Source organism: Nanorana parkeri, unplaced genomic scaffold (assembly GCF_000935625.1).
Source record: "Nanorana parkeri isolate BGI_ZX_2015 unplaced genomic scaffold, ASM93562v1 scaffold532, whole genome shotgun sequence".
NCBI lineage: Eukaryota > Metazoa > Chordata > Amphibia > Anura > Dicroglossidae > Nanorana > Nanorana parkeri.
Genome location: NW_017306800.1, coordinates 87,332 through 112,370, shown reverse-complemented (window position 1 = coordinate 112,370; position 25,039 = coordinate 87,332). Strand labels below are relative to the sequence as shown.

Genomic DNA, 25,039 nt, shown 5'->3' with positions numbered 1-25,039 from the left:
GGTATTGGAGATGGGTCAGCTGTTCCAGGGCAGATCGGCTCACTGCGGATGTGCAGGAGAACCGATCTGCATTGCCCCATCTGCCTGAAACAGGTGATCGGTCCTCAAATGTCACTTCTATCCAACTTTGTGCACAAGGGGGGTGATTCCAGCGAGCGCCACAGATATATGTATATATATATATATTTTTCGTCCAATAAACAAAGTTTCGTCCAGACTACCGCTAACGACTTTCCGGAAATCGGTTTTAGCTGTATTTCGGAATTAGGATACATCCGAATCTCCGAAATTCCGTCCGAATTTCAATTCGCAACTAAACGAATCGCACATGTCTACCAGTGAATACAGGTAGGGTTAAAATGGTGGGAGAGAGAATAATAGGGAAAGGTTAGGGAAAGGAAAGTGGGGGAATGCAGGTAGAGATGGAAAGCAGGGAATAGAATATTATCGGAAAATAGAAAAAGGAAAGAAAAAAGGAAGAGAAAAGGAACATGGATTGTGGGGGAAGACTGATTAGGGGTGGGGTTAAATGGAGGAATATGGAAAAGGAGTCTCTGAGCAGGGACACAAAGCCCACTATCAAAGTATTTTGAAGAGTATGCTTAAATATTACTTCATAAAAGTGCTTGATATACTTAAAGCTGAACTTCAGGTAGGAATTATTTTGCATATTTACATTGGTCCAGCTTGGCCCAATGTAAGTATGTGTATGCCATACCCGATCAGCAGCTGGGGATCCTGTAAAGCACTTTAGTAGCTGCAGCCACTACAGTGTTGGCCATGATTTTATGGCTGATCTGAAAAAACACGAGGGTTTGCTTTAGCGGCACAGTGACCAATTACAGAACACCTTGTAAGTTATCAATGAATACAAGGCGTTCTTTAAGTGAGCAAGGGGCGGTGATGTCACAATTTGCCCCTTGTCCACTCAGAGAATGCCTTGTATTCATTGGAAAAAAATACTGTAGGGGGCAATTTACTAAAACTGTAGCAGACCAGCTGCATATACTACACATAAGACATCCCCCAAAAATAAGACCTAGTGTCTTTTTTCGTGGAAAAAAAAAATATATAAGAAACTGTCTTATTTTCAAGGAAACACGGTAGTAAGTAACCAATCAGCTTCTATCTTTCTTTTGTTTAGTTAAGTTTTGAAAAAGAAAGCTAGAAGCCAATTTGTTGCCATACACAATTGCACCAGGTTTCGTCTGCTCCAGGCTTAGCATATTCCCCTCTATGTGTCCTCCGAATGGCCACTGTGCCAAGTGAGTGACTACCTGTTTTTTTCAGAGCAGAAGGAAACTGCAGAAGGAGCACAGCACCATACAGAACCCAGAAGATGACAGGATCCACAAGGGCTGCTCAGGTATGCCATATGCATACTTACATTGTAACAAGCTGGACCAATATAACACACAGGCATAGCAGGGCAAGTCACTCCCCTGCTTCCATCCTTCCTCCTTTCTCTAAGCTAGTAGATGGACAGCTGCTGGAGACTCCTCTGTCCCTAGTAGATGGACAGCTGCTGGATACTCCTCTGTCCCTAGTAGATGGACAGCTGCTGGATACTACTCTGTCCCTTGTATTGGACAGGAATTTCAGGGAAGCTGCTGGAGACTCCTCTGTCCCTAGTAGATGGACAGCTGCTGGAGACTGCTCTGTCTCTTGTATTGGACAGGAATTTCAGGGAAGCAGAGCTGAGAGAGTTGGAGCCAGCTGTTCTGAAATATGATGACTGTATTTGGGCAAAAATTTACAGAAATACTTTGCTGAGTAATGTATATTTGTTTGATCTGGATTCATTATTGAAACAAAATTGAGAGTTGAATACTACTTTAAAGGCAGAAGGCAGAGACATACTGGATTTTTCCAGCTGTGTCCTCCATTCCTAAACTGTGGATTAGAGCTGTATGCCAGGAGTTTAGCTTTAAGAATTTCCTAAAGTTCTCACATGAAAAAACTGATTAATACAACTGCTAGGAAATAACATTTATTTGTCCTGCTCCATGCCATCTGTTCTGATTGCCCACACTGTCAGTGGTATGAGTGGGAGTAAAATAATTCCTCAGAGAGGTAAACCTGGATGTAGAGGACATTTATCCTGCTCCATGCACGGACACTGCAAATGCTCTGCATGTTGTACTCACAAAATTATATTCTAGAATTATATTCTGGATTAAATGAACCAGATTTATGATAACTAAACATATGTACGTGGGGTCAATGAAAATTTTGGTTTAAAGAAGAACATTTTACAATTGTCCTACGTTGATCATTAAAGGAGAATTATGGGGTTAGTAAAATACACTCTTCCCCATAATTCAAGCTGACCTGTGACACTGAAGCTGTCACAGGTTGGCTCTATTGATTGGAAACTCAGCAACCACATACCACTGATCGCTTACTTCCCGATTCTAACCCTGCAGAGAGCGGTGACTGTCAGTCACCGCTCCCCACAGGGATACCCCCCTCCCCTCTCCGTTTCTCTAGCACTGACTGGAGGAACAGACGGGGAGCCAGCTGTCAATCAGCCAGAAGGGGGGATCCCGACAGTAATGTTGGGATCCATCCCAGCTGCGGTGTCGCTCTGCGCTGAGTTTTGGGTCACCAGAGGTGATGATCATGATATCATCATCATCACCATTAGTGATGAGCCGAACACCTCCGTGTTCGGTTCGAATTCGAACATGGGGAAAGTTCGAATTCGAACTCAATGCAAGTCTATGGAGGTAGAACTTTCAAGTGTCTCAAATATCCCTATTTTGAAGCCTTATATGCAATTTATTGGCCAAAAAAAGGGTATGTGGATTCGGGTACTGACCTAGGGGACATAAATCAATGAAAAAAACACTTTTAAATAATACCAATTTTAAAGTAGTATTAAACACTCAATCAAAAGGTTTGCAAATGGGTATTCTACTTTTCTTGCACAGGCACTACTACCTTCTCAGATCCTGCATTTCCCCCTTAACTACCAGTCAGGATACGTGCTCACAAAATCCTCTATTGTCTGACCCCAGGACTACATGTCCCATGATGCATTTTGCAATAAATTCAAATGTGCATGTGCACCAGGACCAGCAGAATAGTAATAGCAGAAGAGCAAACTATTTTTTAGGCATGCACCGATACCAATACCGATACTAGTACCAAAATGATCCGATACCTTCCCCGATACCGGAATTTCCGGGTGAGAGGAAGATCGACAGTGTCGTAGGGGAACATCGAGCCAGCTTCCCGTGCGATCAGGAAGCTGGGTGGTGAGTAATGACCCGCCTCCTAGCTTCCTGATTGGCCAGGAAGCCGGCTCCATGCTAATTGGCCAGAAGCCAGCTTTCCAGGTAATCAGCATCGAGCCGGCTTCCCGGCCAATCAGGAAGCTGGGAGGTGGGTCATTACTTGCCACCTGGCTTCCTGATTGGCTGGGAAGCCGGCTTGATGCTGATTGGCTGTGAAGCCGGTTTCCCGGCCCAGCTCAATCAAGCAGGTTAGACAACATGGAGTCAAGTTCTTCGGCAAGCAAATTGCCCGGGAAGCTGGCTCCATGGCAGCGGAAGCACCGGTATTGCTACTCGGTACCAGTACCAAAAGCAAAGTATCGGTACTCGTACTGGATACCGAAAAACCGGTATCGGTGCATCCCTACTAATTTTTTTTAAATAATAACTTTATTGAGCACAATCAATGCCAGCAAAGAGTCAATCACAGACATATGGGTGGGGAGGTAGGCAGATCTCCAATGCCTTGCATTTCTCTCACAACTCTGACCTGCTTGTGTGTTTGTTGCCGCACAGAGTGGCTGCATGTTGCTTAGAAGTCCAAGTAGAGGAGCGTGCAGACTTCGGTGGATCCATAGAAAGATTAGTGTTGTAGAATAATGGATAAATAAATAATAGTTGTAGATAGTGATGAGCCTAACACTCCCGTGTTCGGTTCGTATTCGAACGGCCGAAAAGTTTGAATACGAACTCGAACTCAATGCAAGTCAATGTGTGTTGAACGTTCGCAAATTAATGTCCCCTTTAAGAGGGCTTATATGCAAGTTATTGGCCATAAATGGTGTAATGGTGGTAATGCCCTGGGAGACAGGAATCAATGCCAAAAAACAAAACAAAAAATACCGTTTTTAAAGGAGCAGTGATTTTAACATAACTTAAAGGGTAAAAAAAAAAAGAAAAATTCCTTCAAATATCATGCCTGGGGGATCCCCTTAACCCGCCTGTGAAGTGGCGGATCTGTAGGATGTATAGAACCTCCTACAGCAAAACTGACATTTCTATTAAAAAAATACTTTTTTTTTCTCTTAAAGTGTGCAGTTCCCCTCCCCAAACAATACCAGACCCTTTAGGCCTGGTAGAAATGTTAGGAGGGACCAATTTTTTGTTAAAAAAAACTGCGTAGGGTTCCTCCTAAAAGTCATACCAGGTCATTAAGATCTGGTAGGAATATTAAGGAGGGACCCCATGTACAAAAAACAAAGTGTGTGGGGTTCCCCCTTAAAGTCATACCAGGCCCGTAAGATCTGGTAGGAATTTTAAGGAGGAACCCCACCCCCAAAAATGGGGGGGGAAAACATCGGATCCCCCTAAAATTCCATACCAGACCCTTGATCCGAGCATAGGCCTGGCAGGGCTGGAAAGGGGGGGAGGCGAGCGAGCGCCCCCCCCTCCCTCCCACATAAGGCCACATGCCCTCGGCACTGGGAGGGTGTCCCTGTGCCGATGGGGACAAGGGCCTTGTCCCCACAACCCTGACCCAGTGGTTGTGGGGGTCTGCGGGCAAGGGAGCTTATTTGCATTGGGATACCCCTTTAATTAAGGGGGCACCCAGATGACGCCCCCCTCCCTTGTGAATGAGTAAGGGGTACTTTTTATTCCATTCACTAAAGGGTTAAATAAAATAGTTAATAAAAAGTCCAGACTTTTGATAAAATCCTTTATTTGGAAAAAAAACAAAAGACATGTTTTTGACAAGTCTTTTATTAAAAAAAAATTTAAAAATGGATCCACGACGTAATCCAGGGTCAATCACGGCGTCCAGTGTTGTCCACGACGACGACGAAATAAAAAATAAAACAATAAAAAATAAAGAGAAATAATAACATCTGATAGGCAGGCCATGATTTTGCCCAATTATGGCTCTAATTCAATACTGAGCCCTGATTGGGCAAAGTCTTCCACCTGACCAGGGGTCAGGTGGAAGACTTTGACAAATCAGAGCTTCAGAGGGCATTTTGCCTTATGGAATGTCCGCGGTCGAACAAACTGCGAACATCCCATAAAGTTCGGCGTTCGGCGAACGCTCGAACTGCCGATGTTCGATTCGAACTCATGTTCGAATCGAACACTTGGCTCATCCCTAGTTGTAGAGGGTTAGTGTTGTAGAATAATCCAGACTTTCTTGTGCGGTGAGAGTATAATCCATGTTTATTAAACATTTATACATGGCACTTTAACAGGAAAGAGGAAAGTGCTAAACTGTTTACACTTCAGTATATATTTATATAAATGGTCTTGACCATTTATGCAAGAAGCTTATTAACACATGACATACTTCTTATTAACCAGACTTGGGCATTTTAACCAGACTTTGGTTGTCCCTGTCCAACTCGTGGTCCGGACACAGACTGATCGCTGACCTGTGCTCGGTTATGGGTGGCTGACCTCCTAGGCCAGTGCATCCACTTTAAGCCATAGACCAGCACAGGCCCCCTCTTCTTCAGTCGTTGGTTACTAGGACTGCTGACATTCTAGCAAACGATGTGTCACGTACCTTGGTATGAGGCTCAGTTGACGAGTAGGGATGAGCCGAGTGTTCGATTCGAACATGAGTTCGAATCGAACATCGGCAGTTCGAGCGCTCGCCGAACTTTATGGGATGTTCGTGGTTTGTTCGATCGCGGACATTCCATGATGCAAAATGCCCACTGAAGCTCTGATTTGTTAAAGTTTTGCACCTGACCACAGGTCAGGTGTAAGACTTTGCCCAATCAGGGCATAGCAGAGGGGCCTGAAGGAGAAAGTTCTCTATCAGGTGCCCCATGCTGATTGACAGCAGGCAGGTGCAATAGCCAGCTTGCTATTGGCTATTGCATTCTACAATATCCATTAGCAGGCTGGGTATGGCTCCCAGCCTGCAATGAAGAGGAGGCAGGGGACCGGGACAGCAGCGGAGGTACGGGGGGCAGCGAAGGCATGCAGCGGTCTGTGTCCCCGCCAACACAGGCGCGGAGAGCAGCATGGATTTGAAGGGACACAGGCCGCTGCAGCCCCAGTTCTCCTAAATGAAACCGGCGGCTGACGGTACATTTAGGAGAACTGTGGATCCGGTTCGTAAGTATGGATTGTCTGTAACCCGGGGACTGAATGTATAAGCCCTCTTAAAGGGGATATTAATTTTCGAACGTTCGACCCCCATTCACTTGCATTGAGTTTGAGTGCGTATTCGAACTTTTCGGCCGTTCGAATACGAAGCGAACATGGGGGTGTTCGGCTCATCGCTATTGACGAGGAAAAAAGTCAAATGTGTTCCCCGCCCCCAGCATTAGGCCCTCCACAACAGTCCCGGTTTTTCATGTGGCCCCTTAAGAAAATGAATTGCCCACCCCTGCTCTAAACATACAAAACAGTGAATTTCCAAAAGACTAATTTCTTAGCCACAACAAGTTCACTTGAAGCATGACAACCCAAAGTATCCCAGAGTCTCTCCTACTTGTTCCCACATAACAAAGTATACTTTCATACATTCTTGTTTATTATCTCTATAAAAGGTTGGAGAAACTAAAAGGCAAAATGCCAAAAGTGCAATTTTTCTGCCGATATAGCTGCGCATTTGTTCTTTCTCTCCTCCCCGCTGGGCGCTGCTCTGTGTCCCAGTTAGGAGGAGAGAAACTGTCACAGACGGACAAACGCTGTGGGAGGAGAGCGCTGTGAGCGGCCGGCGTCTCTCCTCCCACACTGCTCAGCCTCCTGTGACAGATCAAAGGAGAGCTGCTGTGTAGGAAGTTGGCCGGCGGTGCGGGGGAGGAGTCAGCTGTCAGATCGAGCTCTCCTCCCTGCACCGCTCGCCCGAGTGTTTGTAAATAATTGAGGACAGAGTATGGTTACTATATCCTCAATTATGAATAAATGGGAAGTGATCTACATCACCTCCTGTTCATTCATGATTGTGGATATAGTAAACACACTATAGCCACATATTATGAATGAACAGGAACACTCAGTATAGAGCAGGGGTCAGCAACCTGCGGCTCCGGAGCCGCATGTGGCTCTTTCATCCCTCTGCTGCGGCTCCCTGTCCAGGGGCGGAACTACCCCTGGGGCCTCAGGCTGGGGGGGCCCAGTGAGGTCCGGTCCTGGGCACCCCCCCTGGTGGAATATGCGGCAGTGCAGGGTCCCGGGGCCCTGCACTGACGACGGGCTTCTCAGTAAGGGGGCGGGTCTTGTGACTCACCACCTCTCCCGGCCGCATCCCTAGTACAGGTGGCGGGAGAGAAGTGTGTGTCACATGCCCCGCCCCCTGCAGTGCACACTGCCTGGCTGGGATGCTGGCTGTGAGGCTTGGCAGGTGAGTCTGAATGAGGAGCGTTACTAAGCCCAGAGTCCAGTGCGTTACTTAGCCCAGAGTCCAGTGCGTTACTAAGCCCAGAGTCCAGTGCGTTACTAAGCCCACATATACCTATATACATAGCATAAAAGGTAAAAAACGATATATGCAGTGTTATCTTTATTTTAGAGGTCAAAAAGGTTTTGTGGCTCCCGGTGTTTTCTTTTCTGTGGGAAACGGGTCCAAATGGCTCTTTGAGTGTTTAAGGTTGCTGACCCCTGGTACAGAGGATTCCTGTTCATTTAGAACAGGGGCTGCAGAAAAAGAGAGTTTATAAAAAATTAATAAAAATACATTTTCGGTTTCGGCCTGACATTTTTTTCATTTCGGTTTTGAAAATTTTCATTATAGTGAACCGCTAGTATTTTTGTACGCCTCAGAAAATGTGTATGTGCGCCAACAGAACCAGGTTAAATTGAACTCCTCTTCCCGGTTGTGCAAGGAGGCAGTAAGATTTTCTATACGTTCTATCTCCCTGATTTTAGACTATAAGGCTCTGGTTGGAGGACAGGTTTGTTTACAGAGAGTGGGATGGATTGTTTTGCTGCATTCAGGAGGTGGATCAAAAGAGATCTCTTGTATCTATTTCTCGAGAGTTTAGTAAGGTGGAAAAAAAGACTGCAGGTTCCGTCCCCAGGTCCGCTCCAGTTAAAAGTTTCACAATTTCCTGTACCTCTGCCCAGAAACCAGTTAAGTCAGGACATGACAAGAATACATGAAGCACAGTGCCCTCAGTTGTACCACAACGCCAACATGTAGAAGAAGTGTGGGGATATATTCTGTGTAAGACCAAGGATAAGCGATTTATAGTCTCTTGAACTCTACTAGCAATGGAAGCATGGTGGGTAAAACACAAAATGTGATTTTGTTGGTTATCAGTCAGTGTCATCTGAAGGTCTTCTGCCCATTTTCTCAAAAATGGAGGGACAAAGGACTCTGAAGGTTGGATTCGAAGCTTATAAGTTAGATAAAGTGTATGATGTATTAGTCCACTCTCAGAACAATATTTTTATTTTTTAACTTTACTGTTGGGGGCTTCTGGGAAATATTAGGGTTCTAAACAGATCCCTTATCTTTCCCTTTTATAATAGAAAAAGAGATTGAGGACACAAAGTCCACCACCTTTTTCTGCAGTCCCGGTTTTAAATGAACAGGAAGCCTCTATACTGAGTGTTCCTGTTCATTTATACATTATGAATATAGTATGAGTTACTATGTACACAATCATGAATGAATAGGAAGTGATGTATACAGGTATATCACTTCCTATTCATAACTTGTACAGAGTAACTCATACTATGTCCAGTTATTTACAAACAATAAGTGATCACTGATGGCTGACTGCTTGTACCGCTCTCCATCCTGACTTGCTGTCACGAGAGGGTGAGCTGGTGGGGTGGGGAGGAGAGCTTGGTCTATTTTGACAGCTTACTCCTCCCCCACACCACTGGCTCGGGCTCCTGTGACAGCGCACAGCTGTCTTCGCCCCCACACCACTCTCCATCCTGATCGGTCAGAGGAGGCACTTTTGGCATTTTGCCAAAAGTGCCATCTTTAGCCAATATGTTTTGGCGGCCGCAATTTCGGTGCATCCCTACTTGTCGCACGTGCTCAGACATTAATAGAAACTGTTGCATAGCACCTTTAGGTCTCATCCAGTAGGGATAATGAGGTCCTGCAGAGGATTCTTGCAGCTGGAATCACAGGTGGTCTTGGACAGTTGTGGCCGCTCAGCCTGTACAAAGCAATGACAGGCTGACAGGAGCAGCAGAAGTCCACTGCTATTCCCTAGCCACCGGTAACTGCTGGATATGTGGATACATGGAAATGGCAGTGGACATCTATGGCTCCTGTCATCCTGTCATTGCTTTGTACAGGCTGAGCGGCCGCAATTGTAATATGTGTAATATGACGTGGCTGGCACAACAAAACGTTGTTGCCATGTAATGGCATTGTTGATTTAATGCGAGGAAAATGTGTCAATATTTACACACATAAAATGAGGTATTTCGGGGTTAAACTCCCCAATATGCACAAAATTGTTCCAAGTCAGTAAAGCCGGCCAATACACTAGTAGATTTCCCAACGAGCTTTCCTACTAAGGAGCTTTGGTTCAACTTTCTATTAGTGCTTGGGGTCAAATCGATGACTGATTTTATTTCATTCCGGAAACGCCATTCATTCCAAAATCAAATGTTAAAATCAAACAAAATTTCGATCGACATTCGTCAAGTGTCTGATGGCATTATCATGATGGCAAAGAAAGATCTTTTTTTATGAATGTTTGTTCGGAAATCTACTAGTGTATGGCCCGCTTAATGATGGCCAGTCCCTGTGCGTTTTTTTCAATTGAAATATGCTAGGTACATGGATCTCCTGCCGATCAGGGCAGTACAGAATTGATGTTACCAGACACATGTTATGGTGGCCATACACATTACAACTAGGGATGTCCCGATACCACTTTTTCAGGACCAAGTACAAGTACTTCCCCTCATGTACTTGCTGATACCAATTACCGATACTTTGTTTTAAAGGGAAAGGTGACTTTAAATGATCCATAGTACAACTACATGTTATGTACTATGGATCATGTTAGCAGGGGAGAATTGTAAGTGTAGTGGAGGTGTGCGCTGTATATATGTACTACATATACATTACACACGTCCAGTACACTATAGCAATAGATTTAGAGCCAGCCCTGTCCCATCTTCCCTTACTCACAGTTTCACTCCAATCCCTGTTGCCTCACGAGGTGCCTCTTGTAGTCGGCGCTGGGCAGGAGCTCTGCATCGTGTCTCGGTGCTCAGCTTGTGGGAGGCGCTCACAATTCTGCCCTGCTAACATGAATAGGTTAAATCATGATCCATAGTACATAACATGTAGTTGTACTACGGATCATTTAACCCATTCAGATTAGCAGTGCAGAATTGTAAATCTATTGCTGCAGTGCATTCTATATGTACTGTATATGTACAGTACATATACACTGAGTGGCCAGATTATTATGACCACCCCATCAGTACTTCGTTGGGCCACGAGATGACTTTGTTGGGCCGCCTCGTGACTCCACGAGATGTTGAAAGGTGATGCGAGGTCTATCGAAAACGACCACTATCAGGTCGTTTTCCAGACCTAGACAGAGTGGTGGGTAATCAGATACATTGTTTTAGATCCAACTAGCCCATCATGCACAGGCCAATGTAGTTTGCAATTAACGCTCGTCAGCACCTCCACCTGTCTGATTTTCATCGATAGAAAGAACAGAGTTTTCATTTAAGCATCTGCAGTTTGCATCTTGAAATTTCTGTTGTACAACAACGCTACTAACCTGTCAATTTTCGTCCAACTAGACTAAAGTTTTCTAGCCTGCTTGAAAGACTTAAAAATCTGCCAGTTATACAGTAATTGTGGTTGTGCACTTCCCATCAACTGGCAGATTTTCGGACGGAAATGCGATCACAGACAAAAATCTGCAGATGATTGCAAGCAAGGTGTATGTGCACCTTTAGATCAATGGGAAGGTGGACGTGAGTGTCAATTTACATTGAGTTAGCCCCGTTCTGTCACTATCAGGTCGTTTTCCAGACCTAGACAGAGTGGTGGGTAATCAGAGACATTGTTTTAGATCCAGCTGCCCATTCAAGTTGCCGCACCATGGGCCTCTGGGTTGTACTTGCCCCCTGGGCTAAAAGTTGCCAGTCAGCCCCTGCCATAGACTAACATTGAGCTTTGGATCAGACCTAAAAAACTGATAGGTGGACCTGATTGGACTGCTCTCGTGAAAGGGGCTTGACTGCAGCTGATTGGCCATCTCCTTTGACAAAAGTTGATGAAAAAGTCAGCAGGACTGGGCCAGAATGGGAGCAGTGTATGGCCAGCTTTATAACTCTGTAAGAAATGAAGAAAGGATAAAGATGACAGGCCAAGTTCAACAGAATTCCCAATGTCAGCTACCATATCACTATCCAGGCTGATAAAATAGTGAGCTCAGCAAAGCTGATCACATATATACATGAGCCTGCTTTTAGCCTGGCACTGCTTATCCTGGTGTAGCCCACCTCCCAGCGATGGTCCCCGGTGATTCCCAGACACACTCATACCGCACACACAGCCGCTCGTTCGGTTCCCCTTACTTCCCAGCAGTGACGTCACTCCCAGAATGCAGCGCGCAGCTGTCAGTGCAGGAAGATGGCGGAGGGCGGAGTGGTTGATCTGGAGACTCAGAGAGCAGAAGTGTCAACGCTGCTGAAGACCCCGCTTCGAAGAGGGGACACCTGGTAAGTGCGGTTCGGCCGGGGACGGGGGGCCTGGGCAGGTGATGGCGCTCGGATTGAAGGTCGACAGGCTGTCAGCTGCAGTGACTGGGAGACTGTCGTGTCGGAGCGAACATCTGTATCAAGTCCCGGCAACGCTGAGCCGAGCACCGGGGTCACCTGCTAATGTATGATCATTGTGTGGCCGAGCCCAGACACTACTGTCTGCTAACCTCCAGTGACCCCCGAGGGGCCTGCAGGACTGGAGAGCAGCATGTGCCGCCTGCATAAACAGGGCAGCTGCAGTGGCAGCCGGACAGGTTCCCTTTAATTGTGAGCAAACAGCTGAAAAGACACGTATGGCAGCAGTGGTGTCCAACATGATGTCAGGGAACTCATACAGTACAGTATACGAGGATGTGGGGGGATTTCACAAACAACCTGTCTGCTGCTACTTGAGTACTGTTGTCAGAAGGGGAACTCATCTGAATGCCGGGGAGTGAGGAGAATCTAATGTATAAAATGAACCAAGTCTTAAAACACAAGTCCAGTAAAAAAAAACAAAATCCCATTGTCCTGCCCTTAAAGAGCAGCTTCAGCTACAATACTCTCTTTTCTGGTGATGTCCCTAGCAGACTCGCCATGCAGCCCCCAGTGCCAGCACTCTTCCAGATTGAACGATGCCCAGCATCATTCAGTCCACTTCCTGTCAGCCTCATTGCCTTGAAACTGCACTGAAGTTTGCTCGTCCTCTCTCCCTCCAGCCATGGGTGCCAGCAACCTCCAGGTCCTCTCACTTTTCAGACACAGGTGCCAGCAACCTCCTGCTCCTCTCACTTTTCAGCCACAGGTGCCAGCAACCTCCCAGGTTCTATCCTTTTCCAGCCACAGGTGCTGGCAAACTCTCGGTCCTATTACTTTCCTGCCATGGCTGCCAACCTCCAGGTCCCACTACTTTCCAGCCACAGGTGTTGGCAATCATCCAGTCCCATTACTTTCCAGCCACAGGTGCTGGCAAACTCCTGGTTCCCATTACTTTCCAGCCACGGGTGCTGCCAACCTCTAGGTCCCATTACTTTCCAGCCACCGGTACTGCCAACCTCCAGATCCCATTATTTTCCAGCCACGGGTGTTGGCAACCTTCTGGCCCCATCACTTTTCAGCCACATGTGCTGGTAAACTCCAGGTGAGCTCAGAAAACATGGCAGATATCACCTTCGTCTGCAATGTAGAAGTGATTATTGGCTTCACAAGGTGAAAAAGTACCAGCGTTGCTGCTGACATAGTTACATCAGAGAAAGCAAACGGGTTAGAGTGCATGTAAACCCAAAAGCAAAAATTGAATATATTGCAGTTTACCAGTCCAGCTGTGACGACTGTATTAATGTCCTACCCCTCTTAGCCGCCGTGGCCCGGCCTGGCCAGCCGTGCACGCGTGCCGCTAAGAAACCTCACATCGCCCCCTCATCAATCCACTGCTGCAGCATTCGGCTTTGGACTACAAACTGGAAGTTACACACATGTGTTCTTTCCTTCATGAATAGACGCCATTCAATCAGGTAGTAGCGCTCTCTTTTGTTTGTTTTTGTTTACCATTTGAATTTGCAGGGTCCTCTCCCTGTCAGTGAGAGCTTGCACACCACAATTCATAGCCCGTGATTTTTCAGTGTCCAAGTATCAGTTGTGCGCTTATGGTCTTTTGTTCTGTAACAGTCACTGACTGTGCATTTATACAGGAGCAGCATTGTCACCCTAGACTGCTTGCTCCCAATTTAGAGTACAGGCTGACATGCTGATGCCTCAGTCCTGTGAAGGGTATGACTATGGGCAATATGTGCAGAGGGGGAGTGTGCATGGTATAGTAATGGACAGTATGTGCAGAGGGGGAGTGTGAAGAGTATGGTAATGGGCAGTATGGTTAGAGGGGGAGTGTGGAGGGTATGGTAATGGACAGTATTTGCAGAGGGGGAGTGCGCACGGTATGGTAATGGGCAGTATTTGCAGAGGGGCAGTGTGCATGGTATGGTAATGGGCAGTATGTGCAAAGGGGGAGTGTGCATGGTATAGTAATGGTCAGTATGTGCAAAGGGGGAGTGTGCATGGTATGGTAATGGGCAGTATGTGCAGAGGGGGAGTGTGCATGGTATGGTAATGGGCACTATGTGCAGAGGGGGAGTATGCATGGTATTGTAATGGGCACTATGTGCAGAGGGGGAGTATGCATGGTATGGTAATGGGCACTATGTGCAGAGGGGGAGTGTGCATGGTATGGTAATGGGCAGTGTGTGCATGGTATAGTAATGGGCAGTATGTGCAAAGGGGGAGTGTGCATGGTATGGTAATGGGCAGTATGTGCAGAGGGGGAGTGTGCATGGTATGGTAATGGGCAGTGTGTGCATGGTATGGTAATGGGCTGTATGTGCAGAGGGGGAGTGTGCATGGCATGGTAATGGGCTGTATGTGCAGATGGGGAGTGTGCATGGTAGGGTAATGGGCAGTATGCACAGAGGGGGAGTGTGCATGGTATGGTAATGGACAGTATTTTAGGAGGGGGAGTGTGCACGGTATGGTAATGGGCAGTATTTGCAGAGGGGCAGTGTGCATGGTATGGTAATGGACAGGATGTGCAAAGGGGGAGTGTGCATGGTATGGTAAAGGGCAGTATTTGCAGAGGGGGAGTGTGCATGGTATGGTAATGGGGAGTATTTGCAGAGGGGGAGTGTGCATGGTATGGTAACCGCCAGTGTGCATGGTATGGTAACGGGCAGTATGTGCAGAGGGGGAGTGTGCATGGTATTGTAATGGACAGTATGTGCAGAGGGGGAGTGTGCATGGTATTGTAATGGACAGTATGTGCAGAGGGGGAGTGTGGAGGGTATGGTAATGGGCAGTATGTGCAGAGGGGGAGTGTAAATAGTATTGTAATGGGCAATATGTGCAGAAGGGGAGTGTGAAGGGTATATGAATGGGCAATGTGTGCAGAAGGGCAGTGTGAAGGGTATATGAATGGGCAATGTGTGGAGAGGGTTAAGGGTATGGTAATGGGAAGTATGTCCCCGTGCCTCCAATGCTGCCCCGTGCCTCTCTTCTGCTGGCTGTAGAAATCTGGCGTCGAGTTTCCCATCCAGTGGCTGGTAGCAATAACCAGCCTGCTATTGGCTTTTTTTAATTGCAATAGCAGCCTCAGCAGGCAGCTGTCATTCCCTAGTGAAGTGAATGAAAACGACAGTTGAGCTACACATGTCGGGTATCGCCGCGTGCACCAGAGTAAGAGTAACTTTGGTGTGTTATTTAAAAAAAAAGGTTGGTTACTATATTGTATTGGCTTGGAGTTTTATAATGCAGATTATTTTAAATCCATTAAAGGAGAACTATGCGGTCAGTGTTTTTCCCCATAGTTCTCCTTAGGGTAACGGGAGGACACAAACTAGCGTCCTCCCGTTACCCTAAGCTCAGTATACCGCGAGCTATATGGTAATGGGCACTATGTGCAGAGGGGGAGTATGCATGGTATGGTAATGGGCACTATGTGCAGAGGGGGAGTATGCATGGTATGGTAATGGGCACTATGTGCAGAGGGGGAGTATGCATGGTATGGTAATGGGCACTATGTGCAGAGGGGGAGTGTGCATGGTATGGTAATGGGCAGTGTGTGCATGGTATGGTAATGGGCTGTATGTGCAGAGGGGGAGTGTGCATGGCATGGTAATGGGCACTATGTGCAGAGGGGGAGTATGCATGGTATTGTAATGGGCACTATGTGCAGAGGGGGAGTGTGCATGGTATGGTAATGGGCACTATGTGCAGAGGGGGAGTATGCATGGTATGGTAATGGGCACTATGTGCAGAGGGGGAGTGTGCATGGTATGGTAATGGGCAGTGTGTGCATGGTATGGTAATGGGCTGTATGTGCAGAGGGGGAGTGTGCATGGCATGGTAATGGGCTGTATGTGCAGATGGGGAGTGTGCATGGTAGGGTAATGGGCAGTATGCACAGAGGGGGAGTGTGCATGGTATGGTAATGGACAGTATTTTAGGAGGGGGAGTGTGCACGGTATGGTAATGGGCAGTATTTGCAGAGGGGCAGTGTGCATGGTATGGTAATGGACAGGATGTGCAAAGGGGGAGTGTGCATGGTATGGTAAAGGGCAGTATTTGCAGAGGGGGAGTGTGCATGGTATGGTAATGGGGAGTATTTGCAGAGGGGGAGTGTGCATGGTATGGTAACCGCCAGTGTGCATGGTATGGTAACGGGCAGTATGTGCAGAGGGGGAGTGTGCATGGTATTGTAATGGACAGTATGTGCAGAGGGGGAGTGTGCATGGTATTGTAATGGACAGTATGTGCAGAGGGGGAGTGTGCATGGTATTGTAATGGACAGTATGTGCAGAGGGGGAGTGTGGAGGGTATGGTAATGGGCAGTATGTGCAGAGGGGGAGTGTAAATAGTATTGTAATGGGCAATATGTGCAGAAGGGGAGTGTGAAGGGTATATGAATGGGCAATGTGTGCAGAAGGGCAGTGTGAAGGGTATATGAATGGGCAATGTGTGGAGAGGGTTAAGGGTATGGTAATGGGAAGTATGTCCCCGTGCCTCCAATGCTGCCCCGTGCCTCTCTTCTGCTGGCTGTAGAAATCTGGCGTCGAGTTTCCCATCCAGTGGCTGGTAGCAATAACCAGCCTGCTATTGGCTTTTTTTAATTGCAATAGCAGCCTCAGCAGGCAGCTGTCATTCCCTAGTGAAGTGAATGAAAACGACAGTTGAGCTACACATGTCGGGTATCGCCGCGTGCACCAGAGTAAGAGTAACTTTGGTGTGTTATTTAAAAAAAAAGGTTGGTTACTATATTGTATTGGCTTGGAGTTTTATAATGCAGATTATTTTAAATCTTAGAACTATGAGGTGAGTGGAAATCACTCATCTCATAGTTCTCCTTTAAACTAATTAAAATGTCTAATATAATACATACAATTTTTTTTTTTTAAATGGGAAAAGTAATTTTTGGTTTCAGCCTGACCAATTCCGCTACAAGATATGTATTGTGGTGCCATTCATTTCAATGGCACTCAAAACGCGCCTCCAGCCCACGATCCAGTGCAGTGTGATTGCAAAAAATGTGCATGCAGTTTGATACTTAAAAAAACTTTGTTTCTAACACTCCATTTGTGTATTTAATTTTCAATCGAAAAAAAAGAATTGGCCAGCTAATTGAATATGAAAATAATAGTTAGTTGCAGCCCCAGTGCTGATCCAATTGCCCCTTTCTGGATCACATGACTAGAACTACTTGTTCTGTTTCAATTACTACAAAAGCATTGCCACCATCAGTTAGCACGACAGCCAGGAAAATATAATTTTAAGTGGAACCGCAGCCCCCCTTCTGCTTTTAATTTTTCCTCATGACAGGTTTCCTTTAACAGCTCACTGTTTATAGGACAGTACTTCTGATGTGGGCTGCTTTCAATGAGCTAACATGTAGGCCTTGTCAAGTGCAAGGACAGATATGTTATCATTGCTTCAGAACATTAGTTGCCATATATATCCTAAATCTAGTTTTAGAAACTCATGCATTCTCTGGAGGCAGGCATGTCACTTCACTGTGAAGGTCCAAATCTATTATATAAAGGTTTATACGGAATGCTGGCAACCTATGACCGGTGACTTGGCAATTTAGATTGTAAAAGTACACCTCCTTACACGGTCCATGTCCATAAATGACCTTCAAACACTAGCGTCAAATAAAAAGTGGTGCAAATACGTCTGTGATATTTTATACAAAGTATTAAGTCATTGGCAATGTAGAAGAAACTGAAGATGGTGTCATTGTCTGTTTTTTTTCCTATACTAATTGTTTAAATTAGGGATGCACCGATACCGATTCTAGTATCGGTGCTGATACCGAGTATTTGAGTATTCGTACTCGCCAAATGCTTTGAAACCTTCCCCGATACTGGAACTTCCGGTCAGTGGGAGATTTCCTCTGACCTGCAGTGCCGCAAGCTGGTTTCCTTTCCAATTAGGAAGCCAGGCGGTGGGTAATGACTTGCCGTCTGGCTTCCTGATTGGCCGGGAAGCTGGCTCATGCTGATTGGCCGGGAACCCAGCTGATCAGCATCAAGCCGGCCAAACGGCATAGAGCTGGTTTCCGGGCCAATCAGGAAGCCGGGCGGCTGGTAATGACCTACCTCCAGGCTTCCTCACTGGCAAGGAAGCTGGCTCCATGCTGATTAGCTGAGAAGGCGGCTTCCCGGCCAATCAGTATCGAGCCAGCCAAGCAACCGGTTCGATGCTGATTTCCTGGGAAGCTGGCTTCCTGGCCAATCAGCATCAAGCTGGCCAAACATCATGGAGCCAAGCCCATGGACATCACTGGTAGCTAATGCCCCTTACAAATGACAGCGAGCACCTAGCTTTTGAGGTTTTCTTTAGTTGTCAGTGGAGTTGGCTCCTGGATTGGACAGACCAGCTCCTGAATTCCATATTAATATGTCCACCCTTGGCTTATTGACTTTGCTGCTGTGTAGTTTCTATGATTACAGCAAATATGGTGATGTCAGGCTGTTGAATTTTATTATGTACAGCTAACATCACAGGAACGTTGGTTATTTTCTCTCACTGTCTGTCATTTTTGTGCTATTTGTATTAACTTGGAATGTTTTTTGAAGTGACCCTAAACTCAGGAGCTAAAGTGCCTTAACTAATAAAAGGAGCGAGCTTGGAGCGGTGACTACTTTACAAGACACACAGGGACCACGGGGAACAAAAGTAGTCACCCTCCAGAAGGAAGGACCGCGTAAGCATGAATTCAGAGATGATTTGAAGATCTACAGCCGAGTGATACACAAATAAGATACATTTGTGTTAATACTTTTTTTAAGATTTAACTCCTGAATTTAATGTCACTTTAATATATTTATTTACAGTGAATACTTGCAAGCATCGAGTAAACACAGTGGGGGGAATTGATCAAATCTGGAGCAGCTGTGCACAGCAACCAATCAGCTTTTATCTTTGATTTTCAAATCATAACTGAACAAACTGAATAGAGAAGCTGATTGGTTGGTTGCCATGCACAGCTGCTCCAGACTGTGTCTGCTCCAGTCTTGCTAAATTCAACCTCAAGGCAGGTTCACATTGTTTCCGGACCAGATCTGGTCCGGAAAATGGTGTGAACCTGCCCGTAGTTCCAGTGCACTCCAGACCAGACAATATGAGACATGCAGTATTTGTCTGGTCTGGTCGGACTATGCTGGTGTGAACAGAGGCCAGAAATAGCATAGGGATATATTAGGATGCATTTTGGGTCCGGAAACTATCTGGTCTGTTCTGCAGATGATCTGGATGTGGTGTGAATGGGCCCTTAAAGTTCTTTTTCAATGTCCATGTTCTCTCTTATTCCTTTTTAAAAGAGGAAGGAAAGCATAGTTCACAGAAAGGATGGCCACTAATATTCCATGACACATAAATGAGAACTTGGCAGGGATTCTATAGTACACAGCAGTTCTGAGAGCCAAAATTACATTTGCATCATCAAAATTATACCAACAGACTTGCAGTCCATAAATAAGGGATTGATTTACTTTTGTACATCTACTTTATTTTAGACAGTTGTTGTTACTCGAACACAATGCACCTAAGTAGATGACTGCTTTTAGACTTTTACCATAGGCTCGTGAAAGATGAATGTTGTTTGGTTGCTGTGGGTTACTACCTCATACATCATTATTTGACTTTCCGAGTACAGGCATGAAATGTTATCTGTAGTTGGTATGCTCTGCTTAAGGCCTAATGCACACAGGCAGAAAAAAGAAAGCTTTTGAGTCATTTCTTTTTTGTTAATGCCTCTGATCACAGTTCTTTTTTAGCACATTGTAGTGTTTAGATCTGTATTTTAGAGCAACATTCAGGGGCATCAAATTAAAATGCCCCAAACCTGTTTTCGTAATGAGCTCACTGGCATAATTTACGCAATTGAACGCATGTATGTATATAACCAATAGAATTAGTTTATGAGCATACTCAATATTATTACCACATTATACATAAGTGCCCTTTAATATAATACATGTATCATATCAAACAAGTACACGTAATTGTGAATACAAACCGTACTCCTACAAAAGTAAGAATTAAATAAACATGTTCACTTTAAGCCTGATGAAGGGGACCCTGTGCGGCCCCGAAAGCGCTTGTTTCCACTTTAAGTGACTTCAAAAATAAAAATGAAGATTCACTAAAACCTTGACGTATTCTGTCATATTTGGAGTGCTGATGACATCTATATATAACTATTTTACTTGATACGGCGCCATCCGTAGTCATTGCGAGCACCCATTTTTCCACATGGGAAGTCCGGTAAGGTGTGCTACAGGTCCTTGGACATTCGTACAGTAGAAACAGTCGCACGCCTTCCATACCCCTTGTGATTATCATACGATTGCGGGATTTACCGCGATTATCGTACGATAATCGCAAGGTGTATGGGCACCTTTAGGGTTACCAGCTTATCTCTTCACTGTGATCCTCCATCCACGGGCACCGCTCACACTACCTTCCTATTAGGGCTCAAATACAGACATACACATGCTTCATAGTGTAGTTCTTACTTAAAACCAGCTTTATTTAAGATCCAATATGCACTTACATAAATAAAAAAATTTTGTTCATCCAAATAGATAAAAACCGCTCTGGCCGGCTCAAAATCCTACTGCTCGATTCCTTCCTGCGGAGTGACATCACCAAGCACCGGCCAGACGTGTTTCATCCGATGACTTTCTCTGTGGACAGTGCACTTGATCGTGCCGACCAAAGATTACTCGCAATTTGCGTTGCGCTCAAATATCCATAGCGCAAGGCTGTGCTGGATGGGAGTATGGGGGTACAGAAAGTACACCTGTACCAACGGGCAAGTATAGCGGGAGGTGGGGAGAGGGGGCCACATTTGAGCTGGTAATTCCATTTTCCCAAATTACTTGGAAAAGTGAACTTACACTTTAATGCACGTTGTACATGTTAGAGAGCACTGCTGCCTGCTACTACAATATGGCACACAGTGGAATGGGGGCAGCACGCAGAACAATGCCCTACACGTGCGTTTATTCGCATGCAGATGGCGGGGGCAGCAGGGTTGATTTAATTTCTTTAATTGTTATTTAATTTTTTTTACTTTATCTTTTTTTATTTTTTTATCACTTTTTTTCCCCACTTAACTTTATTGCTATCACACAGGGGATAACAATCCCCTATGTGATAGCATTTGGAGGTGACAGGTTCTCCTTTACAGCTGAGACAGGAAGGCTATGAGTACAGCGCTCCTGTCTCACTGATCACAGAGCAGATCGGAGAACAGACATTCTCCGGTCTGCTCTCCATGCTGAAGTAATTTGCCATGGTATCGGGTCCCCCAGACCCCCCTATTCTGGGGGACCCTGAAAAACGCTGCAGGTGGGACAGACCTTGTAGAGGGTGGAGTGACAAGCAGGTTGCTATACAAGCCGCCCAGATCAAAACGATCAGCGGCTTCCCCACTCTACATATTGCCCTGCTTGCCTGAAAGAGGACTAAATGTAGTAAAAAAAAATTAAAAAAACAAACACAGAAGAGTTACAAGCAAATAGGAGATCACAGATCCACCATCCATATACTTGCAGATGAACACCATATTGGTGTTAGTGTGATATAAGTGCCCACTGGAAAGTGTCCTCTGAAATTGCTATGTTCTACTTTAGGAATGAAATTTCAATGTAGTCTGTTGATTAATAAGCAAATGCTTTCCATTTGTCATATAAAAGTGCATGTCTGCGACAATATGAAAAATAAACATGACTGTTAGACTAAGGGTTTTTTATATGGAATGGATTGATAAACTGTATTTAAATTATATCTAAACCCAAAACTGACCGCCGTGTCTCTGATGGGGAGAGTCACTCTTTCTATTGTCCTGGTGACCATAGTCCCTGGGACAGAAAGTGATGGGGAAACCAAAATTTAAACCTGTCACTGAAACAGGAAGGACAGCGGTTCCGGGATTTCCCTTTTAGTTTAGAGACATTTCCTCTTATTGGTTTTAGATATACTTTACATATTCTTAACATTTTCTTAGGATCCAGTATATTGACTGTGCTTGATGTAACTCTGTGTATGCTCTCTGTTCAGGTACTTGATTGACAGTCGTTGGTTCAAGCAGTGGAAGAAGTATGTGGGTTTTGACAGCTGGGACAAGTATCAGATGGGAGATCAGAATGTGTATCCAGGTCCCATTGATAACTCGGGACTCCTCAAAGGTCATTCTCTAATATTCTTGATTTTGCAATGAAAATGTTGTGACTTGTATATGTTACATTATTTTGGAATGCCTGTCTCATATGGCTTTAATGCTGTCCTCCTCTGCAGCACATACTTACCTTCCTGTTGGTCCCCCACCACTCCATTCAGCCACAGGAAGCAAGGAAAGGACACCCTGTGTAAGCTTTTAGGCGCACAAGTCTGAGGACTTTCTCGCAACCCCAATGTGACAAAGCTGGGCCGATCACCAAGTAACAGTATTGTCATATGGGGAAAAAAGGGAGTGATGTGCTCCTCAATACCTGGAAATAATGGGTATTTTCTGTGCTCCTGGTGGCTGAGGAAGGCGGGGAGCAGAAAACAACCTAAGGCAGGTCACAAATCTCACTACTCATTTCCTTTAGTTACAGGGCTTTCTATTTTATTTCTATGATCTACTCTAATTCATTGTTCATTTTCTTTAGCTCCCAGAACTGCAGAGCTTTGCATTAGTTTTCAACACCCCCATCTAGAACTTTTTCACATTTTGTACTGTTACATTAAGATTCAAATAAATATTCAACCTCAGTCATTCATTTGTAGAATCACCTATGACTGCAGTTACCACTGTAACTCTCTTGGGTTAACTCTGCCAACTTCGCACATCTACAACAGGAATTTTCTTTGATTGGGCCCTTCTACCACATTTTACGTTCTTGGTTTTAAACCACTCCAGCTGACTGTTTCTAGGGACATTGCCTGGCTGGAAGATGAGCCTCCACCCTGGTTTCTTGGACACTGAAACAAATTTCCTTCTGGAATTACCATCTTGTCCTTAACCAGTTTCCCAGTCCCTGCTTATATAATCATTCTCACAGGATGATACTACCAAAGCGGATAGTGTTATGTGATGGGCAGTGTTGCTTTTCTGCCACACAAAGCATCAAGGCAAAATGTTACCAGAAATCTTGTCAGCTGACAACTTCCTGTGCTCTCTGCCTGTTCTGCATTGTTATCTTTTACATTGTCCTGGATTATCTCTCAGGACTAACAGAACGTCTCCAATCTTTGTTATGGAGAGGCAGGGGTTCTGTAGTTTTGTTTCTGTTGTCCTGATAAAGTAGGGTGAGTGAGCCTTGTCACCCTAGGACAGGAAATGTGTTACTGGCAGAATCACCAGGTGTAAAAGAAGCTTGGAAAAAAACAAATGCAGCCGCTACGTTTAAGGATTGGTAAGCTGCAATATATGACATTTTGATGTTGTTTAAAAGCTTGCAATCTTCTTCCTTTTTTTTTTTTTTTTTTTTTTTTTTTTTTTTTTTTTTTTTTTTTTTAATATAACAAAATCCTTTTTGTTGCTTCTCCAGATCTCATTTTTAGATTGTGATGCTGTAATTGCACATAGGTGGACCCCTTTCAACTAATTATGTGGCGTCTAAAGGCAATTAGTTGCTCCTGAGCTTATTTAGGGGTTTCACAGGACAGAAAGTGAATACTTATGGAATCAAGATTTTCAGGTTTGTTTTTGTAAATAATTGAAAAACTTTATACATCTTGGACATTGACTGTGCAGCAACCTAAAATCCCAGTTAAATCCACTTTAATGTCAGGCTGTCACAATATAATATTCCAGGGGTTAATACTTATGCAAAGCACTGTAGTTAACCATCTAATGTGTATTATTTCATCCCGACATGCTGATGCAGCTCAAAAGCAATACCAGACAAATGAGGCTGTCACCGCTTTTAAAATGTTGGTGATATTTGAACCTTTGACGTAACATTATTTTTGGACATTGGGAAATACTGTTTTTTCGGAAAGTGATTTCAGTGCTTTCTTTTTTATTTTTAGGGAAACTATGGTCTTTTCAATTTGTCTAGCTGTTCACATGATTGTGATCATCTTAGTGTAAATAACCTTATAATGATTGTTTTGTAATGCTTGTTTCAGTGCATAGTTTGAAAGTATATACTATACTTTCGTAGGGACAGATATATTTTCTTCCTACACTTGCAAGCTCTTTTCTAATTGGTAGGTCTGAATAATAACTGCAATTCACTTCTCTTTCCTAGCACAAGGCAGTGGTTCATTCTGTTTAGTGATGTGTGGGAGCTTGGTGCCAGCCAACAAGTTTGCCCGAGTTCACTGATACACCGCCTTCCTACCCAATCCGTTGTGGCTGGGGCAATTTCCACCCCGCAGCTACACTTCACAAAGTGGCAGGGGAGTTCCCTACCCCTTTGTGACGTTTAACTGTGGGGAAGGAATGACCCGGCCACAACTGATTGGGCCGGGAGAGGAGTGTGGCAGTGACAGTTGTGGCCGAACTCGAGTACACTTGCACACTAATTTTGACCTGGTTGCATAACAACAGATTCCAAGCGAGTTTGAGTAGTTATTGACCAGGGATGATAATCTAATTCACGGGTGACGAATAGAATAAGTGTATACAATGCTGTTTATGAAACACAATAATAAAAATATGGAGCTGCATGAATGCAAAAGTGGCGTTAAAGGTTAAGTTTAGATTTGGGACTATGTTACACCCATTTTCAGGGTGTACCATAATACAGGTGAAACTCGAATAATTAGAATATCGTGCAAAGTTCATTTATTTCACTAATGCAACTTAAAAGGTGAAACTAAAATATGAGATAGACTCATTACATGCAAAGCAAGATAATTCAAGCCGTGATTTGTCATAATTGTGAGGATTATGGCTTACAGCTCATGAAAACCCCAAGAACCCCAAATCTACAACCTCAAAAAAGTAGATTATTACATGCAATCAATAAAACAAGGATTGTACATAGAACAATATCGGACCTCTGAAAAGTACAAGCATGCATATGTACTCAGTACTTGGTTTGGGCCCCTTTTGCAGCACTTACTGCAATTACTTTTGCACGATATTC

At 44.8% G+C, this 25,039-nt stretch overlaps 1 protein-coding gene across 3 annotated transcripts in view; it reads left to right on the top strand.

Annotated features, from left to right (window-relative positions):
• The first annotated feature begins 11,760 nt into the window (after window positions 1-11,760).
• The window catches only part of USP15 (ubiquitin specific peptidase 15), a 77,356-nt gene continuing 64,077 nt past the window's right edge, over window positions 11,761-25,039 (top strand). For all 3 annotated transcript variants that reach the window (XM_018561599.1, XM_018561597.1, XM_018561598.1), the window contains exons 1-2: window positions 11,761-11,885; window positions 22,017-22,144. In XM_018561599.1, the coding sequence (XP_018417101.1) occupies window positions 11,797-11,885; window positions 22,017-22,144 (217 nt within the window). In that variant the 5' untranslated portion in view covers window positions 11,761-11,796. The remainder of the gene's footprint in view (window positions 11,886-22,016; window positions 22,145-25,039) is intronic.